Source organism: Oncorhynchus gorbuscha, linkage group LG02 (assembly GCF_021184085.1).
Source record: "Oncorhynchus gorbuscha isolate QuinsamMale2020 ecotype Even-year linkage group LG02, OgorEven_v1.0, whole genome shotgun sequence".
In the NCBI taxonomy this organism is placed as follows: domain Eukaryota; kingdom Metazoa; phylum Chordata; class Actinopteri; order Salmoniformes; family Salmonidae; genus Oncorhynchus; species Oncorhynchus gorbuscha.
The window spans coordinates 56,925,107-56,949,897 of record NC_060174.1 but is presented as its reverse complement, the minus strand read 5'-3'; the positions used below and the strand labels follow the sequence as shown (position 1 = coordinate 56,949,897).

Below are 24,791 nucleotides of genomic sequence, written 5' to 3'. Positions count from 1 at the left end.
CCTTCTGCCCACCCCATGCCCCCACCCCTACGGCAAGGACCTCAACATGACAGCAGGACATATGCCCAGGCTGTGAGCAGAGCAACAGGCCCAACCCCAACTGTTACACCCGCCCAAGCCCCATCCTGTGACCTTAGAGGTATGTATCAGATGCTCAACATGCTCTGTTCACACCTACTGTGATGGTCAGGGCCTAAACCACACTAGACACTATGGAACACAAAGCTTTCACTGTCTCATCCTGGAATATACAAGGTCTGAGGTCATCTGCCTTTGCCCTAAAGAGCAGGAACCCAGACTTCAAAGAAATTGGAAATACAGACATTGTCATCCTACAAGAAACATGGTACAAAGGAGATGGTTGCCCTCTAGGTAACAGAGAGCTGGTAGTCCCATCCACCAAACTACCAGGTGTGAAACAGGGAAGAGACTCAGGGGGTATGCTAATTTGGTATAGAGCAGACCTAACCCACTTTATTAAATTAGTCAAAACAGGAACATTTTACATCTGGCTAGAATAATTAATAAGAAAATTATCTCAACAGAGAAAGAATACACTCATGTGTGCTACCTATATTCCCCCAATATGATCCCCATACCCCATAACGATAACAGCTTCTCCATCCTCGAGGGGGAGATAAAACATTTCTAGGCTCAGGGACATGTACTAGTCTGTGGCGACCTAAATAACAGAACTGGACAGGAACCCGACACCATCAGCACACATGGGGACAAACACATACCTGGAGGTGACAGCATTCCCTCCCCCATATGCCCCCTAGACACAACTACGACAACATAACCAACAAAAACTCCTGTAGCTCTGTTGGATGCTGGGTATGTACATAGTCAATGGTAGGCTTTGAGGGGACTCCTATGGTAGATGCACATATAGCTCATCTCTGTGCAGTAGTATTGTAGACTACTTTATCACTGACCTCAACCCAGAGTATTTTAGAGTGTTCACAGTCAGTCCACTGACACCCCTATCAGATTACAGCAAAATCACACTCTACTTGAACATGTGAACACTATAATAATGAGGCATCAATGCCAAAGGAATTTAATAAGAAGAAATGCTATAGAGGGAAGGAAAATAGTTTGGAAATCTACCCCACAAAAAATAGGAAACAACAAATCCAGCCATTCTAGACAATTTCCTGGACAAAAGGTTTCACTGCGATGTGTAAACTTGGCAGTAGAAAACCTAAACAGTATATTTGACCTCTCAGTTTCCCTATCAAATCTAAAATTTCAAGCAGACAACCAAAGACAGATAACAACAATGACAAATTGTTTGATGAAGAATGCAAAACCTAAGAAGAAATTGAGAAACCTATCCAACCAAAACATAGAGACCCAGAAAACCTGAGCCTACGCCATCACTATTGTGAATCACTAAAACAATAGAGAAATACACAATGGAAAAGGGAGCAGCACATTAGAAATCAGCTGAATTTAATTGAAGAATCCATAGAATCTAACCACTTCTGGGAAAATTGGAAAACAACAACACGAAGAGTTATCTATCCAAAACGGATATGTATGGTTACATGCCAGGACCACTTCTCCAATCTTTTTGGCTCGATAACGAAGAACAAAAAGCAAAAACATATACATGATCAAATACAAATATATAAATAAACTATTAAAGACTACCAGAACCCACTGGATTCTCCAATTATATTGAATGAACTACAGCACAAAATACAAACCCTCCAACCAAAAAAAAGGCCTGTGGGGTTGATGGCATCCTAAATTAAATGATAAAATATACAGACTACATATTCCAATTGGCTACACTTAAACTCTTTAACATCATCCTCAGCTCTGGAATCTTTCCGAATATTTGGAACCAAGGACTGATCACCCCAATCCACAAAAGTGAAGACAAATTTGACCCCAATAACTACCAGGGATATGCGTCAACGGCAACCTTGGGAAAATCCCCTGCATTATCATTAACAGCAGACTCGTACATTTCCTCAGCGAAAACAATGTCCTGAGGAAATGTCAAATTGGCGTTTTACCAAATTAGCGTATGACAGACCATGTATTCCCCCTGCACACCCTAATTGACAAACAAACAAACAAAAACAAAGTATTTTCATGCTGTGTTGATTAAACAAAGCTTTTGATTTAATTTAGCATGAGGGTCTGCTATACAAATTGATGGAAAGTGGTGTTGGGGGAAAAACATATGACATTATAGAATCCATGTATACAAACAACAAGATCTTGGGAGTAAAATAGGCAAAAAAACAACACAAATTTCTTTCCACAGGGCTGTGGGGTGAGACAGGGATGCAGCTTAAGCCCCAACATCTTCAACATATGTATCAACTAATTGGTAACGGCACTAGAACAGTCTGCAGCATCCGGTCTCATCCTACTAGAATCTGAAGTCAAATGTCTACTGTTTGCTGATGATCTGGTGCTTTCTGTCTTCTGCACAGACTCTGTTAGACCTGGGCCCTGACAGTAAATCTCATAAAGACAAAAATAATAGTGTTCCAAAAAAGGTCCAGATGCCAGGACCACAAATACAAATTCCATCTACACACCATTGCACTAGAGCACACAAAACAAATATACATATCTCGGCCTAATCAGCGCCACAGGTAACTTCCACAAAGGCCTTCAATGCCATCAAAAGGAACATCAAATTCAACATAACAATTAGAATCTGGCAAAAAAAATACTTGAATAAGTTATGGAACCCTTTATGGTTGTGAGGTCTGGGATCCGCTCACCAACCAATATTTCACAAAATGGGACAAACACCAAATTGAGACTGCATTAAGAATTCTGCCAAACGAACCTCCATGTACAACGTAAAACACCAAATAATGCATGCAGAGCAGAATACCGGCAAATGATCCAAATCCAGAAAAGAGACTAAATTCTACAACCACCTAAAAGGAAGCGATTCCCAAACCTTCCATAACAAAGCCATCACCTACAGAGAAATGAACCTGGTGGAGAGCCCCCTAATCAAGCTGGTCCCGGGGCTCTGTTCACAAACAGACCCCACAGAGCCCCAGGGCAGCAACACAATTAGACCCAACCAAATCATGAGAAAACAAAAAGATAATTACTTGACAAACTTGGAAAGAATTTCCAAAAAAACAGAGCAAACTAGAATGCTATTTGGCCCTAAACAGACAGTACACAGTGGCAGAATACCTGACCCAAAAGCTGCACATCCTAACCTCCTGCCAAATGTATGACCATATTAGAGAAACATATTTCCCTCAGATTACACAGACCTACAAAGAATTTGAAAACAAATCCAATTTTGATAAACTCCCATATCTAAATGGGTGAAATATCAGTGTGCAATCACAGCAGAAAGATGTGTGACCTGTTGCCACGAGGGCAACCAGTGAAGAACAAACACCATTGTAAATACAACCTATATTTATGTTTATTTATTTTCCCTTTTGTACTTTAACTATTTGCACACCATTACAACACTGTAAATATACATAATATCACATTTGAAATGTCTTTATACTTTTGTAACTTTTGTGAGTGTAATGTTTACTGTAAATTTTTATTGTTTATTTCACTTTTGTTTATTATCTATTTCACTTGCTTTGGCAATGTAAACATGTTTTCTATTCCAATAAAAACCCTTAAATTGAAATTGAATTGAGAGAGACAGGGGAGAGAATAGAGAGAAGAGACAGACAGAGAGCGAGAAATACAGTAGACTTACAGTACAGTAACAGTATGTTGCCACAGCCGAGGCCACTTTAGTCTCTACTGACAGCTGGGTCAGTGAGGACCAGCCACTGAGAACCAGCCAGCAGCCACAGTCACAGGGGTCTAACCAGCAACTCCAGGGGTGGCCAGGCAGGAAGAAGCAGAGCCTGTCAGACTGGTTCACCCAGTCCCCTGTGGCTGTCCCAACTCCCCTGAATGGATCACCCTCACAAAATGGCTGGCCATCTCTTAGACCAATTAGACAGTGTCATGAACAGGTTATCTTAAAGATAGTCATCTAAATGCCACCCTGCATGTGTGTGGCGGGGTAAAATTTAGATTTGAGAGGTGAGGCAGCCCTACACCAGGGGCGAGCCAGGATGGGTGGGGAAGATGGGAGAGTTGGACATGAATCTATAATTGCATTTTCGTAGTGGCATAGAGTAGAGCAGAGGAATTTTTAGGATTTAGGCTACACACAAGGCACAGGTTTTAGTAGGGTCCAGGTAAAAATTGCATGCAATTCTACGTGAAATTCTACGTATTCTACCTTATTCTTATTCGACCATGCTGGTCATTTATGAACATTTGAACATCTTGGCCATGTTCTGTTATAATCTCCACCCGGCACAGCCAGAAGAGGACTGGCCACCCCACATAGCCTGGTTCCTCTCTAGGTTTCTTCCTAGGTTTTGGCCTTTCTAGGGAGTTTTTCCTAGCCACCGTGCTTCTACACCTGCATTGCTTGCTGTTTGGGGTTTTAGGCTGGGTTTCTGTACAGCACTTTGAGATATCAGCTGAAGTACGAAGGGCTATATAAATACATTTGTATACTCCTACACAAAATGTTTTTTCATGAGCACCAACAAGTGAAGTTCATAGCAGCATACAGTGCCTTCAGAAAGTATTCACACCCCTTGACTTTTTACACATTTTGTTGTGTTACAGTCTGAATTTAAAATGGATACAATTTAGATATTTTTGCCACTGGCCTACACACAACACCCCATAATGTCAAAATGAAATGACGTTTTTCAAAATTTTAACAAATTAATCAAAAATGAAAATCTGAAATGTCTTAAATCAATAAATATTCTAAATCTTTGTTATGGCAAACCTAAATAAGTTCAGGAGTAAAAATGTGCTTAACAAGTCACATAATAAGTTGCAAGGACTCTGTGTGCACTAATAGTGTTTAACATGATTTTTGAATGGCTACATCATCCTTGTACCCCACGCATACTATTATCTGTAAAGTCCCTTACTCGAGCAATGAATATCAAACACAGATTTAACCACAAAGACCAAGGCACCTACTGGTAGATAGATTTTTTTTAAAGGATGCATTACATATCCCTTTTAGCATGGTGAAATGTATTAATTACACTTTAGATGTTGTATCAATACACCCAGTCACTACAAAATACATATGTTCTTCCTAGGGCTGCGGCAGTCACAAAATTGTGTCAGCCGGTGATTGTCAAGCAAATAACTGCCGGTCGCACGGTAATTGACCGTTAATTAACATAAACACATTTAGCATCAACTGGCTTCCACACATAGACTACAGGCCACTGATGCTGACCTTTGGAACATCTACTGCAACCAGCACCCTCACCCACTGAGCACTGACTGACACCGGATATCCATGGACGTTGAAAAGGAGTTGAAATTTGGTCAGTCCACCCTGGCCTTCATGTTAACTTCCAAATCTGAACCTATCATAGACATATTTCACAAATTTGATTAGTACAGTACAGTGAGTAGAGCACAGTAGAGTACAGTACAATATGCGAGACCGAGTTAACACCAAGGGGTCCAAGACCGAGTCAACACTGAGACCAGAAAAATTTGAGTCCAGTTCAAGACCATGATTGTAATTGTGTCAAATCACCACCATAAAGAATTCAAAAGGATCTGTGTTCATATTTCAGAAGAACATTCACGTATGGATTCTTTAGACATTCAGAATGGTGAAAAAAATGCATGCTGTGGGCAATAGAGAGCTACTCTTCAAATTATAGCTAACCCAAACAGGTCTATAATAGATAAAAAGATCAAATAATTTACAACTTCCCCTGGTTTCCACTTACTAATAGTGAGGGCGCACCTTTGAAATAATTTCCCCCACAAGGAAATTCTGATGATTGCGACAAAGTTTGATGATATTTTTCAGTGACAGTAAAGGACAGTAATGTTACCAGTAAAGTAGGAAGCCTCAATAGGAGATAAGAAATAAATGTGTCATGAAAGTAGTGTGGATATTTAGCCTGGCGAAGCATTTGTATGCACTGACTGAACGGGAGACCAAGTCATTATCCAAAACCGAGTCAAGACGGAGTAAAAATGTATCATACACCGAGACAAGGCCAAGACACTCAATATGTGGTCTCATGACCGGACTCGAGTACTACAACACTGCTGTTTAGTATAGATCAGGGACCCATGATGTAATTTCGTCACCGTAATTCCGTTACAGGGTGTAAATCCACTTCACTTACTGTAGTTCAATAACCAAAAGAGATTGATTTCAAACTCAAGGTACCAGGTCATAGCTGAAACCCCATTGTTTTCTGCAGACATCTTTGAATCTTAAAGGTGCTACACATATGTTTGCATTGTAATTTAGTGTAGGGAATCATTATACCATGAACATCGCTGGAAATATATTTTCAATAACAAACAATATAGTTTTTACAGCTACTCTATTTGAAGCTGGCAGACCAAAACTGGTACTTTTGGTTTTGGTCCACCTGCTTCAAAAAGCTGTAAAAACAATATTTTGTGTTAATTGAAAAGATATTTCACACCGATTTGGATGGTACATGTCAGGATTTGGCCAGGGTTGTTCCGGTTTTTGGTCACTAGATGCCCCCATTGTGCTTTTTGACCTTTTGTTTTCCCTTGATCCCCATTATTATTTGCACCTGTGCCTCGTTTCCCCTGCTTGTATTTAAACCCTTAGTTTTCCTCAGTTATTTGCTCTGTGTTTGTATGTTAGCACCCCAGCCCTAGTATTCTGTGTACTCTTGTTGATCCCGGTGGACTCTCTTGTGGAATTATGTTTTTTCTTCTTGTTTATTTATTTTTGAGTATCTTTTGAGGCTTTTTATGCTATACCTACCACCTTGTGGATTTACCTTTTTGTCTTGGAGGATTACCTTTGTTCTTGTGGAATTCCTTTTGAGGTTGTGGAGTTACATGTTTTCCTGAAGGACTTCACTTTTTTACTTCATTAAATACACTGTCTCAAGTACTGCTGTGTCTGCCTCATCTTCTGGGTTCTGCAGACTATTCGTGGCTCAGTTGGTTAAGTGACTGTTTCTCACTCCGGAGACCCGGGTTCGTAACCGGGTCCTGACAGTACAGTGATTTCCTACACTATTCAGTGCTAATTTTCTTACATAATCTGAAATTGAGCGAACAGTGTAACATTTTTGCCACCAGGAAATGAGAGCTATTTCCACTTTATTTATTGATTTATTTCACCTTTATTTAACCAGGTAGGCAAGTTGAGAACAAGTTCTCATTTACAATTGCGACCTGGCCAAGATAAAGCAAAGCAGTTCGACAGATACAACGACACAGAGTTACACATGGAGTAAAACAAACATACAGTCAATAATACAGTATAAACAAGTCTATATACAATGTGAGCAAATGAGGTGAGAAGGGAGGTAAAGGCAAAAAAGGCCATGGTGGCAAAGTAAATACAATATAGCAAGTAAAACACTGGAATGGTAGTTTTGCAATGGAAGAATGTGCAAAGTAGACATAAAAATAATGGGGTGCAAAGGAGCAAAGTAAATAAATAAATTAAATACAGTTGGGAAAGAGGTAGTTGTTTGGGCTAAATTATAGGTGGGCTATGTGCAGGTGCAGTAATCTGTAAGATGCTCTGACAGTTGGTGCTTAAAGCTAGTGAGGGAGATAAGTGTTTCCAGTTTCAGAGATTTTTGCAGTTCGTTCCAGTCACTGGCAGCAGAGAACTGGAAGGAGAGACGGCCAAAGAAAGAATTGGTTTTGGGGGTGACCAGAGAGATATACCTGCTGGAGCGTGTGCTACAGGTGGGAGATGCTATGGTGACCAGCGAGCTGAGATAAGGGGGGACTTTACCTAGCAGGGTCTTGTAGATGACATGGAGCCAGTGGGTTTGGCGACGAGTATGAAGCGAGGGCCAGCCAACGAGAGCGTACAGGTCGCAATGGTGGGTAGTATATGGGGCTTTGGTGACAAAACGGATTGCACTGTGATAGACTGCATCCAATTTGTTGAGTAGGGTATTGGAGGCTATTTTGTAAATGACATCGCCAAAGTCGAGGATTGGTAGGATGGTCAGTTTTACAAGGGTATGTTTGGCAGCATGAGTGAAGGATGCTTTGTTGCGAAATAGGAAGCCAATTCTAGATTTAACTTTGGATTGGAGATGTTTGATATGGGTCTGGAAGGAGAGTTTACAGTCTAACCAGACACCTAAGTATTTGTAGTTGTCCACGTATTCTAAGTCAGAGCCGTCCAGAGTAGTGATGTTGGACAGGCGGGTAGGTGCAGGTAGCGATCGGTTGAAGAGCATGGATTTAGTTTTACTTGTATTTAAGAGCAATTGGAGGCCACGGAAGGAGAGTTGTATGGCATTGAAGCTTGCCTGGAGGGTTGTTAACACAGTGTCCAAAGAAGGGCCGGAAGTATACAGAATGGTGTCGTCTGCGTAGAGGTGGATCAGGGACTCACCAGCAGCAAGAGCGACCTCATTGATGTATACAGAGAAGAGAGTCGGTCCAAGAATTGAACCCTGTGGCACCCCCATAGAGACTGCCAGAGGTCCGGACAGCAGACCCTCCGATTTGACACACTGAACTCTATCAGAGAAGTAGTTGGTGAACCAGGCGAGGCAATCATTTGAGAAACCAAGGCTGTCGAGTCTGCCGATGAGGATGTGGTGGTTGACAGAATCGAAAGCCTTGGCCAGATCAATGAATACGGCTGCACAGTAATGTTTCTTATCGATGGCGGTTAAGATATCGTTTAGGACCTTGAGCGTGGCTGAGGTGCACCCATGACCAGCTCTGAAACCAGATTGCATAGCAGAGAAGGTATGGTTAGATTCGAAATGGTCGGTAATCTGTTTGTTGACTTGGCTTTCGAAGACCTTAGAAAGGCATGGTAGGATAGATATAGGTCTGTAGCAGTTTGGGTCAAGAGTGTCCCCCTTTGAAGAGGGGATGACCGCAGCTGCTTTCCAATCTTTGGGAATCTCAGACGACACGAAAGAGAGGTTGAACAGGCTAGTAATAGGGGTGGCAACAATTTCGGCAGATAATTTGAGAAAGAAAGGGTCCAGATTGTCTAGCCCGGCTGATTTGTAGGGGTCCAGATTTTTCAGCTCTTTCAGAACATCAGCAGAATGGATTTGGGAGAAGGAGAAATGGGGAAGGCTTGGGCGAGTTGCTGTTGGGGGTGCAGTGCTGTTGACCGGGGTAGGAGTAGCCAGGTGGAAAGCATGGCCAGCCGTAGAAAAATGCTTATTGAAATTCTCAATTATGGTGGATTTATCAGTGGTGACAGTGTTTCCTATCTTCAGTGCAGTGGGCAGCTGGGAGGAGGTGTTCTTATTCTCCATGGACTTTAGTGTCCCAGAACTTTTTTGAGTTAGTGTTGCAGGAAGCAAATTTCTGCTTGAAAAAGCTAGCCTTGGCTTTTCTAACTGCCTGTGTATAACGGTTTCTAGCTTCCCTGAATAGCTGCATATCACTGGGGCTGTTCGATGCTAATGCAGAACGCCATAGGATGTTTTTGTGTTGGTTAAGGGCAGTCAGGTCTGGGGAGAACCAAGGGCTATATCTGTTCCTGGTTCTAAATTTCTTGAATGGGGCATGTTTATTTAAGATGGTTAGGAAGGCATTTAAAAAAAATATCCAGGCATCCTCTACTGACGGGATGAGATCAATATCCTTCCAGGATACACCGGCCAGGTCGATTAGAAAGGCCTGCTCGCTGAAGTGTTTCAGGGAGCGTTTTACAGTGATGAGTGGAGGTTGTTTGACCGCTGACCCATTACGGATGCAGACAATGAGGCAGTGATCGCTGAGATCTTGGTTGAAGACAGCAGAGGTGTATTTAGAGGGGAAGTTGGTTAGGATGATATCTATGAGGGTGCCCGTGTTTAAGGCTTTGGGGGGGTACCTGGTAGGTTCATTGATAATTTGAGTGAGATTGAGGGCATCAAGTTTAGATTGTAGGATGGCTGGGGTGTTAAGCATGTTCCAGTTTAGGTCGCCTAGCAGCACGAGCTCTGAAGATAGATTGGGGGGCAATCAGTTCACATATGGTGTCCAGAGCACAGCTGGGGGCAGAGGGTGGTCTATAGCAGGCAGCACTAGATAACACAGCTACAAATTCAGAACAGCTTTCCCATTATGACAACAGATTCCGCTCCGGAGAGAGAAATCAATAGGTCACTATCACACCCAATCACAACACTATTGGGTCATTCCACCATTACTGCAGATATATCATGGACATTTTCTGAAATTACAATGCAAAGATTATAACAAATCCTATGTTTAGCACCTTCAAATTGGAGCAAATATTTAACCGTTTTTGGAAAACATGGTCGCATAAATACCAGAGAGAGATTTTACCATAACTCCGTTAACAAAAGTTTGTATCTGCACAGTTCTTCCAATAGCTTTTATAAATGTTTCAGTGAAAATGTTTTAAAGTATTTTTTGTGCATAGACTTGTATGGTTTGGTAAACTTTGAAATCAAAGAGTAATTCCGCTAACATGGAATTGCCCTGTAGGCAAAATTTGCATAACCAAAGGTACGAGGGCTCAGCCCCCCCTGGCTCTCGTTTGGATCACAGGTGCCGTTGAACAGCCCTGGCCGGCACTGGCCCAATTGAATCTGTGTGTGTGTGTGTGTGTGTGTGTGTGTGTGTGTGTGTGTGTGTGTGTGTGTGTGTGTGTGTGTGTGTGTGTGTGTGTGTGTGTGTGTGTGTGTGTGTGTGTGTGTGTATCCTGATCTTGATCTCTTCCTTTCCAGTCAACCCCTCTCCCCTGCAGCCTTCCTGCGAAGTCTGATGATACTGGACTGGGGCATTATTTAAGTCTCCAGGGGGTCCTTCAAGGTGCTAGATTATCCCCCATCATCACAGGCCCCTAATTAAGAGTTTGACTGAGACAAAATAGAACCCTGATGCCTTGAGAAAAACACTAATAATCTATTGCTCTGGTCTCCACCCTTCATCTGCCGAACCCAGATTAGGCTGTTCTAAGGCCCCTCCAACCTGGCTGGGTTTGGGGTGAGGACAGAGCATCTAAATGGCTACAGGGGGGTGACACCCACATCTTTCAAATAAGTTTAAGTGCAGCCCAGCCGTCTGCCCCCCTCCTCCACCTGGACCCCCATATTCCCCTAAACAGCTAATCCAGTCTTTATCATAATCTGCTGGGGAGCTTGGACTGTCTGCTAGGGGAATAGAGGAAAGACCACCGCTATGATTCTGTGTCTGAGAGCGTTGAGAGCAACGACAGCAAATTAAATCTAATTTAAATGGGTCCTACACTCTCAGAGAGCACTCTAAATCCTAGTCTCCTATAAACCAAGAGGCATACAAACGTATGGTGCTACAGTAGAATGGCTCCATCAGGACCCATAAACTCTGGACAGACTGTACAGAGTGACCCTAGACTGGCCATCGTAACTCATCTGGCTCTTACTCTCAAGGGATAGATCCCTAAGGGCACTCTAGTCTCTGGTAGTGCACTAAAGTAGTAGGAATAGGGTGCCATTTGGGACACAACCCCAGATTCCTCCACTCCAATCCCCTTCTCACTAATAGCCCTGTTGTATTTAGAATGATAACTCAGTGACAGTGTGTTCTAGATCACAAATCAACTAACTCTGATTTACAGAACAGAGCAATCAACCACAGGTTGCATCCCAATGGAACCCTTTTACCTTTGTAGTGCCCTACGTATAGTGCCTTACTTTTGACCTGAGCCCTATGGGCTCATTTCAAACTCATTTTCTACAAATATACAGCCCTGCTGCCCCTTCACAGCCCTCTATAAATAGAGTAGGAAGGGAACAACCACATCACAGGCTAAGAAATCAATCACACTCAAGGATGCACACACACACACACACATCACAGACTGCTGTGTTTTTACCCAACAACACTCAAACAGTCATGGCATGGCCCGGGGCCTCCAGAGCGAGACGGGCAGTGTTGCTCGTCGGTCTATGTTTGAGTTACGGCTGAGAGAAAGACATAGACGACCCAGAACTTACCAAAACAGCTGAGGCCTCACAGCCTAGAAGGCAGCAGGGTTAGTTGGCAGGCTCAGCTGGCACCCTCCACCTCTCCACCACCTCACAGTGAGACAGGGTGTGTCTGAAAATGTTACTAGCTGTCAAATCCTTTCAAGAGTTCTTTGGACGAAAGGTTCCAAGGTCCCTCCGTCGGACCTCCTCCTCCAATTTGCATTGAGAGGAATCGAGGTAGTAAGGACGTAGGAGGCAAGGATTTGACGGCTAGTACATTTATCAGATGCAGCCGCAGACACATGGCAGGCCCAGGCCTTTGAGCATTTCTACATCACACGTGGGTTTGGCTATTCGCTCTGCCTGACTGAAAACAGATTACCATAACCGACCAATGTGTCTGTTTACCAAGACAGACAGCCGGGAGAGCAAATAGTGGAGGTCACAGAAATTATAACTGTTTTCTGTGTCCCAAATGGCACCATATTCCCTATATAGTGCATACATTTTGACCAGGGCCCATATGTAGGGTGCACTATGTAGGGAATAGAGTGTCATTTGGGACACAACCCTGTGTGCTCCGCAGCACTCTCTCTAGTTCCCAGCATGTATTTGAATTAAACACAGAGCAGTTGGAAATTACAGAGCATTAACCAGAACGGAGGGAAACGGATATTATAAGCATATACTGTATATAATATAATACATATTTATATTATACACATTTTAGGGAGTATTTTTTATGTTGCATGGTCTAAATTTGAAGGCTGGAAAATATGAATTGATTGGATGGCTGGATGTGTTTGGTGATTCCGGTGGACTCAATGTTTTTCAAGGGTATTAAGAGTGTTTTATATTATTATTATAATTAGAATCTAATTTTATGAGGCTGGGACCTCTAAAATTCCCATGAGAAGGTGTGTTGTTTTCTGTCGGTTCAGTAAGCCTATGTAAATGTGCTCTTCATTGCAGATATGGACCAGTAGTATTCAGATCTAGAAATTCCTTTTTAAAACGTAACCGTTCCATTCGTTCTAATTGTGCTGCTCCAGGGCTGTCAATCCTTGTTAAATGGCCACATTGGGTTGAAACGGCTTCTATAAAGAATATTGGCAGTAAATGACATGACTTTGTTAAATTACTCAATCAAATCCAGTAGACAACATCTGGCAACAGCAATCAACAAAAGCAGAAGTTTTCTTTCTTCTGTTCATGTTGGCAAGAGGTATATAATGAATAGCAGTTTGCTTACTGTGTTTGTTTTGTACATACGTGTGACTTTGACTGAAACTGTACATGATGTGTGTGTGTGTGTGCGTGTGTGTGTGTGTGTGTCTGTCATTTTCTGATCATTGATGCAGAAAGAGGAGAATCAGGCGATGTGATGGGTGGCAGGCGCCAGGCTGCCCTCTGTCAGCCTGAGACAATGCAGCAGTGATGAAACAGCAGCGAGCACACTACAGTAATGTAATGGCTGGAAGCACAAGGACCTTTTGATGGAGAGGCAGGCAGGAGGAAACGCAGCCTGCATTCTGCTCTGTGTCCACTCTCCTTTGACACCTCACCACTCAGCTACCACTATACTGCAGTCAGCCCCTCCCTCGCACAGCCACACTTGAAATGAGGGGAAAACCCTGAGTGTGTGTGTGTGGGGGGGGGGATACAGTACAATGTGGGCACCTGACATGAGGAGAGGGGGATTAAGGGAGGGATATATTGAGGGAAAAGGAAGGGAGTGGAGGAAGTGAGAGGAAGGGAGTGAAAGAGGGCGAAGAAAATAATGGTCATCTTGTCCCCTGTTTCCAGGGCTGTTGTGTCCTCTGTACTGATCCATCATACTTGGTCATACAATGGCAAAAGAGAGCGAGAGATGCTGTGGAGAGAGGGTGGAGGCATATAAGGAGTGAACCACACAACATTAACCACAGCACCCCTCCCCCTGAACACTTTACTACCAGCACCGAAGATGTACAGCCCACACTAATTGCCCTAACACCAACACCATCAACCATCTCTGTCAGAATACAGCAGGAGAGGAGAGGAACTTCGGAGGTGGTCATTTTCGGTAAAGGTGGAGAGAGTATAAGTTTCTGTTGTGTTCAGTAAATCAGTCCAGCCAGGTCACTGCATCCTGCTCCCCTCCTTGCTCCCCCTCTTCTCCCTGCCTCTCTCTCCGAGGGTCTTGTGCACATGCTGCACATGCATAATACATCAGGCAGTAGTCAGGTGCAGTGGCAGTGAAAGGAACCCCTCTTCCTCTGCAGCACATGCACTCAATGGAGAGGAGACCCCCTCTGCACCACATTCTGCACTCACCAATGCAGCTTCCCTCACAAGGGTTGGTTAGTGCTGAAATCCACCTGCAGCCCCTCCCCTCCATCTCTTTTTCTCTCTCTCTTCTCCTTCCCTCCCTCTATCCATCTCTCTCCTGCTCCTGTCACAGCACTAGAAGTGCTTCCCCAGTATTCATCTACAATATACTGTAGTATCTGGGAAGAAAATTAAATGGTTTGATATTCACCTCGCTAATCATTATATTCTCTACAGCACTGAAACCACAACGACTAGATGCACATGATGGAGGAAGTCACAAAAGCCAAATAGAGATGTTTTCCAGTCCATTAATGAAGTGTTTGTCATGAAAATCACATTTGCAGTTTCACATGTAAGAAATCTCCACACCTCAAAACTTCAATTTCACATGTGGAATTGCAGGTTCACATTTTTTACAAATGAGGGCTCATATTGAGTGTATTTGCATTAGTACATATGAACCACGCTAGTGGTTTATAAGGTTACTTTTTATGAAATGTTTATCTAATGGCCGCATGCTAATTTCTAACTGTTAGCTAGCTCCTAGCTAGCTATTTTTAGCTTCTGTTATTGTTAACTGTCCATTGTTTTTTGCTACATGTAATACACAGGACTAAAAGGGATTTAAATCATGTTTTTGAAAATGTGTTTTCTGGAATGAATGTAAGCTGATTCAACAATGCGATGTAAAAACAAATTGACATTGTGAGGTTAAAAGAAAGTTTTGCATCACAAAAACCTAGACTTCGGCGATGTCATTTACAAAATAGCCTCCAACACTCTACTCAACAAATTGGATGCAGTCTATCACAGTGCCATCCATTTTGTCACCAAAGCCCCATATACTACCCACAACTGCAACCTGAATGCTCTCGTTGGCTGGCCCTAGCTTCATACTCGTCGCCAAACCCACAGGCCCCAGGTCATCTACAAGTCTCTGCTAGGTAAAGCCCCACCTTATCTCAGCTCACTGGTCACCATAGCAGCACCCACCTGTAGCACGCGCTCCAGCAGGTATATCTCACTGGTCACCCCCAAAGCCAATTCCTCCTTTGGCCGCCTCTCATTCCAGTTCTCTGCTACCAATGACTGGAACGAACTGCAAAAATCACTAAAGCTGGAGACTCCTACCTCCCTCACTAGATTTAAGCACCAGCTGTCAGAGCAGCTCACAGATCACTGCACATAGCTCATCTGTAAATAGCCCATCCAATCTACCTCCAATCTACCTTACCCAATACAGTATTTATTTATTTTGCTCCTTTGCACACCAGTATCGCTACTTGCACATTCATCTTCTGCACATTCTACCATTCCAGTGTTTAATTACTATATTGTAATTACTTCAGATCAGAAACATGAAAATGTGAAATGGCCGGTAAACGTGAAATGAATCGATAAAACATAGTTTAGAGAGACATAAAAACAATTAATTCAAAATAGGTGAATCTTTCCTTCAAACCTCATTCACTACCAACTTGGGGTCATTTTGACCCCAGAGGCACATTTGTTATCCTAGCCCAAAGGTGGTTTATTCAAATTACGTTCCATTTTCAGGACTTTGTCAATCAACTTGTTCTTTAAAAAAAATAGAAATCATTGTTTAGTGTTTCTGTATCAAAATGTACTTTGGGTTCATTTGACCCCAACCAAAAACACCTAATCCCACCTATAGTAAATTGATGGATAAGGCCTTTATTTAAATCAAGGTTTTCCTTCTCTGGAGACATAATAACAAGTTATCCATACCACCAGAGGGTGGAGGGGGATTTGTATCAGTGATTTTGCCCAGATACACAGTGCACCTGCAGAGATAGAGCCCCTTATGTAACTTGCCAATGGTTATGACTGGTTATAACTAGGTATGACCATGCACAAAATCTAAATGATCTTACATATATGCTTAGTTGCAGTCAAAACAGCTCATAAAAGTCTGTCAGCGGTATGAATATTTGGTAGAACTGTAATATAGACACCAGCTACTCTCTGAATGTACACATAGTGCTGAATTGGTGTGTATTCCCCCCCAAAAAAGTTATTCCTACAATTTCCTCCAATATTATATATATGCAACTTGTTATGGTATTTGGGTTGCTCTAACATTTGGTTTGAAGTGACTTTGAGGCTTTGAGCATGCTTTTTGAAGCATTTATTCAAAAACACCTTTTTTGTAAGGGCAAGAGAGGGAGGTGTGAATAGAAAACAGCTATGATGATCCGCTCACTCACCGATTGTTATTGTATTATAACTATGTTTTATCTCTTAAGAGAGGATTGACAAGGATGTGGATTTTTAAACTATCTGCATTGTGTTTAGATGGTGCTTACATATGCTGAGATTAGATATGCAACTGCACATCAACATATTCTTGGCACACGGAAGGAAGAGGCTACCTCAGCTAACTATCTCTCCCATTTAGACTAGATCATTCAGAAATTCGCCTTAGTCGTTTGTCTCTAGTGGTGATATCTATCTAGTGTAAAATCAAAGGCAGAACTGCCTCTAAAACAATTATAACCCAACTGAGAAGAGATTACCTCTGTGTGAATCTGAATTTGATGATATATCCTTTGACAGAGGCCCTATATACTCACACCTACCTACTGACAATCTCCCTCCATAGTATAGTAATTAAACACTGGAATGGTAGTACACTTTGAAGACATGTGTTCACAGTAAAGCATAAGCCTTCATCTGTACATTTTGTTTTATCTGAACTGGTTGCCAACTGAAATACCTGGGCTACTAAATGTGAACGTGTTTGAAAATAAACACACTAAATATTTTGCAAATTAATATCTAAATATATTATAAAATAGATTATATGGATGATATACACTGCTCAAAAAAATAAAGGGAACACTTAAACAACACAATGTAACTCCAAGTCAATCACACTTCTGTGAAATCAAACTGTCCACTTAGGAAGCAACACTGACAATAAATTTAACATGCTGTTGTGCAAATGGAATAGACAACAGGTGGAAATTACAGGCAATTAGCAAACACCCCCAATAAAGGAGTGGTTCTGCAGGTGGCAACCACAGACCACTTCTCAGTTCCTATGCTTCCTGGCTGATGCTTTGGTCACTTTTGAATGCTGGCGGTGCTTTCACTCTAGTGGTAGCATGAGACTGAGTCTTACAACCCACACAAGTGGCTCAGGTAGTGCAGCTCATCCAGGATGGCACATCAATGCGAGATGTGGCAAGAAGGTTTGCTGTGTCTGTCAGCGTAGTGTCAAGAGCATGGAGGCGCTACCAGGAGACAGGCCAGTACATCAGGAGGTGTGGAGGAGGCCGTAGGAGGGCAACAACCCAGCAGCAGGACCGCTACCGCCTCCTTTGTGCAAGGAGGAGCAGGAGGATCACTGCCAGAGCCCTGCAAAATGACCTCCAGCAGGCCACAAATGTGCATGTGTCTTCTCAAACGGTCAGAAACAGACTCCATGAGGGTGGTATGATGGCCCGACGTCCACAGGTGGGGGTTGTGCTTACAGCCCAACGCCGTGCAGGACGTTTGGCATATGCCAGAGAACACAAAGATTGGCAAATTCGCCACTGGCGCCCTGTGCTCCTCACAGATGAAAGCAGGTTCACACTGAGCACGTGATAGACGTGACAGAGTCTGGATACGCCGTGGTGAACGTTCTGCTGCCTGCAACATCCTCCAGCATGACCGGTTTGGCGGTGGGTCAGTCATGGTGTTGGGAGGCATTTCTTTGGGGGGACGCACAGTCCTCCATGTGCTTGCCAGAGGTAGCCTGACTGCCATTAGGTACCGAGATGAGATCCTCAGTGCGGTTGGCGCTGGGTTCCTCCTAATGCAAGGGCAATGCTAGACCTCATGTGACAGGAGTGTGTCAGCAGTTCCTGCAAGAGGAAAGCATTGATGCTATGGACTGGCCCGCCGGTTCCCCAGACCTGAATCCAATTGAGCACATCTGGGACATCATGTCTCGCTCCATCCACCAACGTCACATTGCACCACAGACTGTCCAGGAGTTGGCGGATGCTTTAGTCCAGGTCTAGGAGGAGATCCTTCAGGAGACCATCCGCCACCTCATCAGGAGCATGCCCAGGTGTTGTGCGGAGGTCATACAGGCACGTGGAGGCCACACACCCTACCGAGACTCATGTTGACTTGTTTTAAGGACATTACATCAAAGTTGGATCAGCCTGTAGTGTGGTTTTCCACTTTAATTTTGAGTGTCACTCCAAATCTAGACCTCCATGGGTTGATACATTTGATTTCCATTGATAATTTGTGTGTGATTTTGTTGTCAGCACATTCAACTATGTAAAGAAAAAAGTATTTAATACGAATATTTCATTCATTCAGATCTAGAATGTGTTATTTTAGTGTTCCCTTTATTTTTTTGAGCAGTGTATTTAGTCAGTGCAGTACTTTACTCTACAGTAGGCTACACAATATCACTCTCTCTACTATTGTATGTCCTCCTCGCAATGAACAGACTGCTCTACTTGCTGCGGCAGTATGTTTAGCCCCTTCCATACCAACTAACAAAGTCCAGCACGTGGTTTGGAAGAGATGCGTAAAGCTGAATTCTATTGGCATCTCCTTCACTTCCATTATGGAATAGAATACGCAGGTCCAGTGATTGATTTTGCCCAATATGAGGACAACATTTGCACACCGAGCAATCTGCAGTAACAAACAACACATTACATAATCACAGCCTCATTACTAATTGTAAGTCGCTCTGGATAAGAGCGTCTGCTAAATGACTTAAATGTAAATGTAATGCATAACATGTCAAAATGACTCTAACAATCCACATGGTGATATAACACGTCACTGCTATTCTGTGTCTGCTATATTCTATTATATTGGGGGGGACATCTCTGCTTCTATAGTCCACGGAAAAGGTACACGGGAAACATCTGCAACATAATAAGATGGAGAGGATAGCTGTGCCAAAAATGCTATCAGCCTACAAATTAAACTCCCACAAATAAAGGATTCTTCAGACTTCATCTGATATTATAATGATGTTAAAAAATGTACCTTCAATTTGGGGATTTTGGAGAGCCAGTGCGAGACGCATTCATTTTGATCATTTTAATTACTTGAATTATGTTCTATTAGTCACTGATGAAAACAATGAGAATAAGACACTTAGCAAACTGTTAAGTGACATCCCGATAATCAGTTGGCCGTTAGCAAACTGAAAATGACATCCCGATAATCATCCCAAGATTTATGTTAATATCTTCTTTTACCTCAATAACTTAAAGAGTCACAGTATTGCATTATTTTGGACAGCTCATTGTAATATGAATCCAGCATAGGCTATCCTTTCACAAAGTAGTATTCCAGCACTTACTATAAGGAGGTGTATCATGCGTAAAATTAAATTGAGCACTCAAAAAAATGTATTGGTTAACTGCAGTGTGGTTTCTATGGAAATGTGGTAGGTCCAACCAGAAGCAGGGAGGGTTAGATTAAAGTAACTGTCCAGTGAAAATCTCATTTTTAAATTCTCATATTCATTTTGCTCATACCAAATTAATATTGTTGACTTTCCTTGTAGTTGTGGCCAAAGCATAAATGAGAGAAAAAACACTCATCTCAAATCTGTTTTTGAAACAAACTGTAAAAAAAAAAAAAAAGATGTAAAAAATGCTTGAAATTTGGAAGGAACATGATATCCTCTTTGGCCAAGACAGGCCTGTATGTGATTGGTCCAGCAGCTTTTTCATTTTTCCAAATTCTCTGGTGGGGAGAAGGCTCTTTCTCGAGAATAGGGAAGATATAGGCTCAGGAGTGTGCACTCACTTCACACAAGCATGCTAGCTAGCAAGCCAAGCAAGCCACAGCTGGTGTTAGCAAAAAGGACAGAGCCAATGAAACAACTACTGTATCTCGCCAGTCACTTCTATTTCAAATGACGTGGTTTGTAAAAGTTGGCCTGCTGGCAATTTACAAGCAGTTTGCTAACGTTAGCTATCGTGACTAACTTGGCTAGCTTGGCAAGCCAACAAGAAAGCAGGTCCTCCACACACCAACCATCTCACGATTCCCATCTATTTTAAATCTTATTTGTAGGTAAAAGTTATATGTCCAGAGGAAACCTAATTAGCTGTTGTTGACTCATATAGGTAGCAGAAGTAGCTTCACGACTAGCAAGTTAGGTAGCCAACAACAACAATATCCGGAATATAGTGATAAAGCAAAGGACAGAAATGAGTCTGCATTTATTACTGTTCTAGTATAGTGTCCTAGTAGTTCCATTGTGCGTTCCCAACTCCTGAATCCATCCATACTATTTTACTTGGTGCAGCCGGGCTCGGGCAGGTAGCCCCATTGGCTCCATGTTGTAGCTAATTTGAATATCCAAGTGTATGTGTGTCTCATTGACTGAGCTGTCAAATCAAATATTTGTGCCCCAAGCAGGGGCACAGAGCAAAGCTGCTTTTGAACATCCTTAATTTAAAAAAAAATTGGAAGGACATTCATTTAATTCATATTGTAACAAACTTGAGGGTAATATTTCATAGAAATCTGGAACACTTTAAAGTCTCATAGTAGGATTTGTTAATTATTCAAAAGTGTTTTTCAAAAGTATTGGTCTCTTGTGAAAATGCCAGCAGCGAAATAATTATCCTATGCATAGGGAAGGCAACACTAGGAGAGAGAGTGTGCTTCACATTTCCAAGGAAGAGTATTTTCTTCCCCACATCTGATGTGACAGTTGTGGATGAATAAACACACACATTTTTCATAACTTTAATTAAATGCAGCAATGTTTAAAACACTTTCAGCATATCAGAAACACAGTAGACTATGTCCACCTCTTTGTATATTTATTTTGATATCTATTTCGATATACACAACCTTGTAATTATAAAAGTATGCTTTTGGTCTTTTCTCCCCCCTAATTCCAAAGCGCTTCAAATCCTCTGAACAGTAGCAACCGCACCGCAGCAGCCTCCCCGAGTGACACATGGCGATCCTAATTGATGTGCGATTATTTAAGACAGTGCCAATCAATATCTCAAGGCCCCTGCTCTTTCCTGCCTGACACCCCACAAATAAAAGGAACTGATATATTTGATTGAATCACCTTTCACCATATCCTGCCAATAAATGATCTATGTGAGAATAGCCAATATTGAATATGGAGACTACATTGTTGCTTCTTTGTACAGTGAATAGCCACGACTGCCCACTGCGCGTGGGCAATCGAGTCATTGTTCGATTGCTCTCATTGGGAAGAGCAGGGTTTACACAAAGTAGGCTAATGTAGCCTATGTGTTCTAATTGCACTATAAATGGGCTGTATAGAAGAAAACAAACATACAATAAACAACTAATTCCACACTTGCGCGATGGTCCTTCATTGGGATGTGATAATTGCATTTACACAAAGACAAAATGTTGGGCTCTTACCTGCCACAGTGTATCTGTCCATGTAATTGAGCACATTCCCAAAACTGAGAATCCCAGCCGCAGCCGCCGGGGAACGGCATCTAAGCAGCGCGGCTCGGAATTTCTGCCCAGGCTTGCAGGGATGGAGGTCCGGGTTAGATTTCAGTCCAGGGCTCATGCTGCCCGAGAGAGTGTGCACCTCATCAGAACTGCTGCAGCCCTCTATCTCGCATCCATCGCTCTCCACACACATCTTCTGACACGACAGATCCAGCGCAACAGAGAATCAGCCACAACGCACAGAAGGAACAATTGATCAACGTTAGGTAGCCTAGCAAACGGTTAGAAATATCCAGCGGTGGTTACTCGCAATACAAGATTAGACGCGTTGAAGATGTCGTCTTGTTAAATGTTTGAGAGGGAGTCGCGTCTCGATATGGCTCATTTTACCAGCACACTGACAGCACTGACCGGCTCTTGCGCTCCTCAGGTTTTTCCTTGAGTACCATGAAGTCCTAGCGGAGGGGGTGTGACCTGGCTTAAAAACTCCGCCTCCTTGAGCCCCGCAGCGAATGAACATATTGGCACCTGGTGTATGGAGAGAATGCGGGGAATTGCAATTTCAGTGAGGTGTAATTTCCAGTGGCGATTTTAGCATGTAAATCTTGGTGGGGCAAAAAAAAACGCAACAGTAAAACAATACATTCCTTGCACTATATCACCGTGACCACAAACTGTTAGGGCCTACATAAAGCTGTCGTAACTGCAGAGTCCCAACACCTTACCACTGCTACAGTTCATCCAGTCACTTTTAAAAAAAGCATCGCTGATATGGCTGATATGTGGTTTCTACTGACAATTGAGCTGTACAAACTATGGGACGACAAGCGGATAAGAGGCAATCCGTCTTTTCGATTAAGACAATGCGCGAGAGACGACAGACGTAGTCAATATAACTATTTGTTCAGCACGTTTGAAATGTACAGCGACAGACATGCCGTTCTTACATATAAACAGACAATGAAAGCTCTTACGAGATTCGATGATTACATTTCTCTGAAACAGGTTATAGGGAAACAACGAGCGATGTGTTTACAATACCGCCTTAGTGAAAATAGACCAAATTATTAGGGTGAGGCACATGGGCTTACTTCTCAACACTTAGTATTACTTTCTTAGCTACGGTATACATATCTCTCTGGCAAGTTCCCAGTTGTCTTGAACTCAGTTAGCCACTGATTCCTTCCCAAACCACTCATTGTTGAATTTGCGATTTCCAATTTGTGTAATATTTATGTCCAATGGCCGATGAGCACAGATACGTTTTGTCTCTAATTTCTCTTCATATGACTAGGATTGAAAACGAGTTGATTGTCGACTTGATTAATGGTTATGCTTGCTAGCTAAGATTTTGAAAGTATGATGTTGACATACTGCCGCAGCATCAGTCCAATCAAAGCTACTGTAGATATAACGTGATTTCATGTCATTCTATCTGCGGCCAATGACCTTGAGTCTTCTTGGATGGGCACTTCTAATATAACTCTATGGCAGAACCCAAGGGGCTAAAGTTTTCGAGCTCTAACCTTAGAATTGGGGATGATGTACTGTCTCATGAGTGACAGAAAACTGAGCCAATCATCACAAAAAACTGAGGCAATCGGGCACAATTCTGTATGCTACTCTCTGTTATTATCTATGCATAGCCACTTTAATGACCCTACCTGCATGTACATAATTACCTCAATTACCTCAACCTGCCACATTAACGCATTGCCTCTGAATCTGTACCCCCTGTATATAGCCCAGCTATTGTTATTTACTGCTGCTCCTTAATTGTTTGTTTTTCTTATCTCTTACTTTTTAAAATGTATTTTCTTAAAACTGCATTGTTGGTTAAAGGGCTTGTAAGCATTTCACTGTAAGGTTGTATTCTGAATACCTGTTGTATTCGGCGCATGTGACAAATAGAATTTGATTTGATTAGATTTATATTCTGCTGGCTAGCCCCACCACCATAGAAAGCTAGGGTGAAACTCCTGCATTTTGGAGCTGCCTTACTCAAGAAAGCAAAAAAACGTAGCATCGCAGTCGGCTCCATTGACAATGAAGGACTTCCTTCGGACCGCAAAGACATTGATGCATCTGGCGGACCTCATGATGCTGCAAAGAGACCGGTTGCATCATTACATTGCCGTAGTCTTCTCCATCCAAGTGCCACATCACAACAAAAATAATCATGATACACTTTAGCAACTTTTTCGGTGATTTATTTATTTACACAGGTGCCACACGCCACAAGCTAGTCCATACCGCAAGCTAGTCAGGGAAAAACTTGAATTGTCTTGCTGGCATCCGGTCTGCTAATACAAGGTCTAGTAAAGGCCCAGTGCACTACTTTTGTGAGATGTCTTTTTTTTGTTGCAATTATTATTTTGGGGTGATTCACATTTCTTTTTTCTTTTTTTTCAGCGGGTGCTGCAGCACCCTCAGCATCCCTACTGTTATGCTGGTGAAGTGAGGACCCAAAAGCGACTTAACAGAAACAGTGTTTATTCAAGTCCACAACAGAAAACGACAAATCCCGAATCCATAACAGAAATCCTCTCGTCTGAGAGGGGAAGGACAGGAGAAGCGACCACAGACTGCAGGTCGCTTCGGGTAGGCGCAGGCCGTAGCTGACAGAGACACCTGCTCACACGCAGCATCTGATGAAGGCAAAAACACGACAGGACGGAACAAGAACACAGTACAGCAAACAAGGATCCGACAAGGACAGAAGCGAAAACAGAGAGAGAAATAGGGACTTAATCAGAGGGCAAAATAGGGGACAGGTGTGAAAGAGTAAATGAGGTAGTTAGGAGAATGAGGAACAGCTGGGAGCAGGAACGGAACGATAGAGAGAGAGAGAGAGAGAGGGAGGGGGAGAGAGAGGGATAGAGAGAGGGAAAGAACCTAATAAGACCAGCAGGGGGAAACGAATAGAAGAGGAAGCACAGGGACAAGACATGACAATCTATGACAAAACATGACACCTACTTCCCGCAGCTATGATTGCAGACTTGCAGGTTGCCTCCCAATTAAAGAGGCTTCTGAGGTGTTCAGCCA

The 24,791-nt window shown here is 42.6% G+C and overlaps 1 protein-coding gene across 2 annotated transcripts in view; it reads right to left on the bottom strand.

The window, feature by feature from the left end:
* The window catches only part of spns2 (spinster homolog 2 (Drosophila)), a 166,248-nt gene extending 144,056 nt beyond the window's left edge, over nt 1-22,192 (bottom strand). The window contains exon 1 of one of the 2 annotated variants that reach the window (XM_046314045.1): nt 21,705-22,192. In XM_046314045.1, coding sequence (XP_046170001.1) covers nt 21,705-21,936 — 232 coding nt within the window. In that variant the 5' untranslated portion in view covers nt 21,937-22,192. The remainder of the gene's footprint in view (nt 1-21,704) is intronic. The other variant, XM_046314037.1, reaches the window with a different exon arrangement.
* Between the last annotated feature and the right edge of the window lie 2,599 nt (nt 22,193-24,791).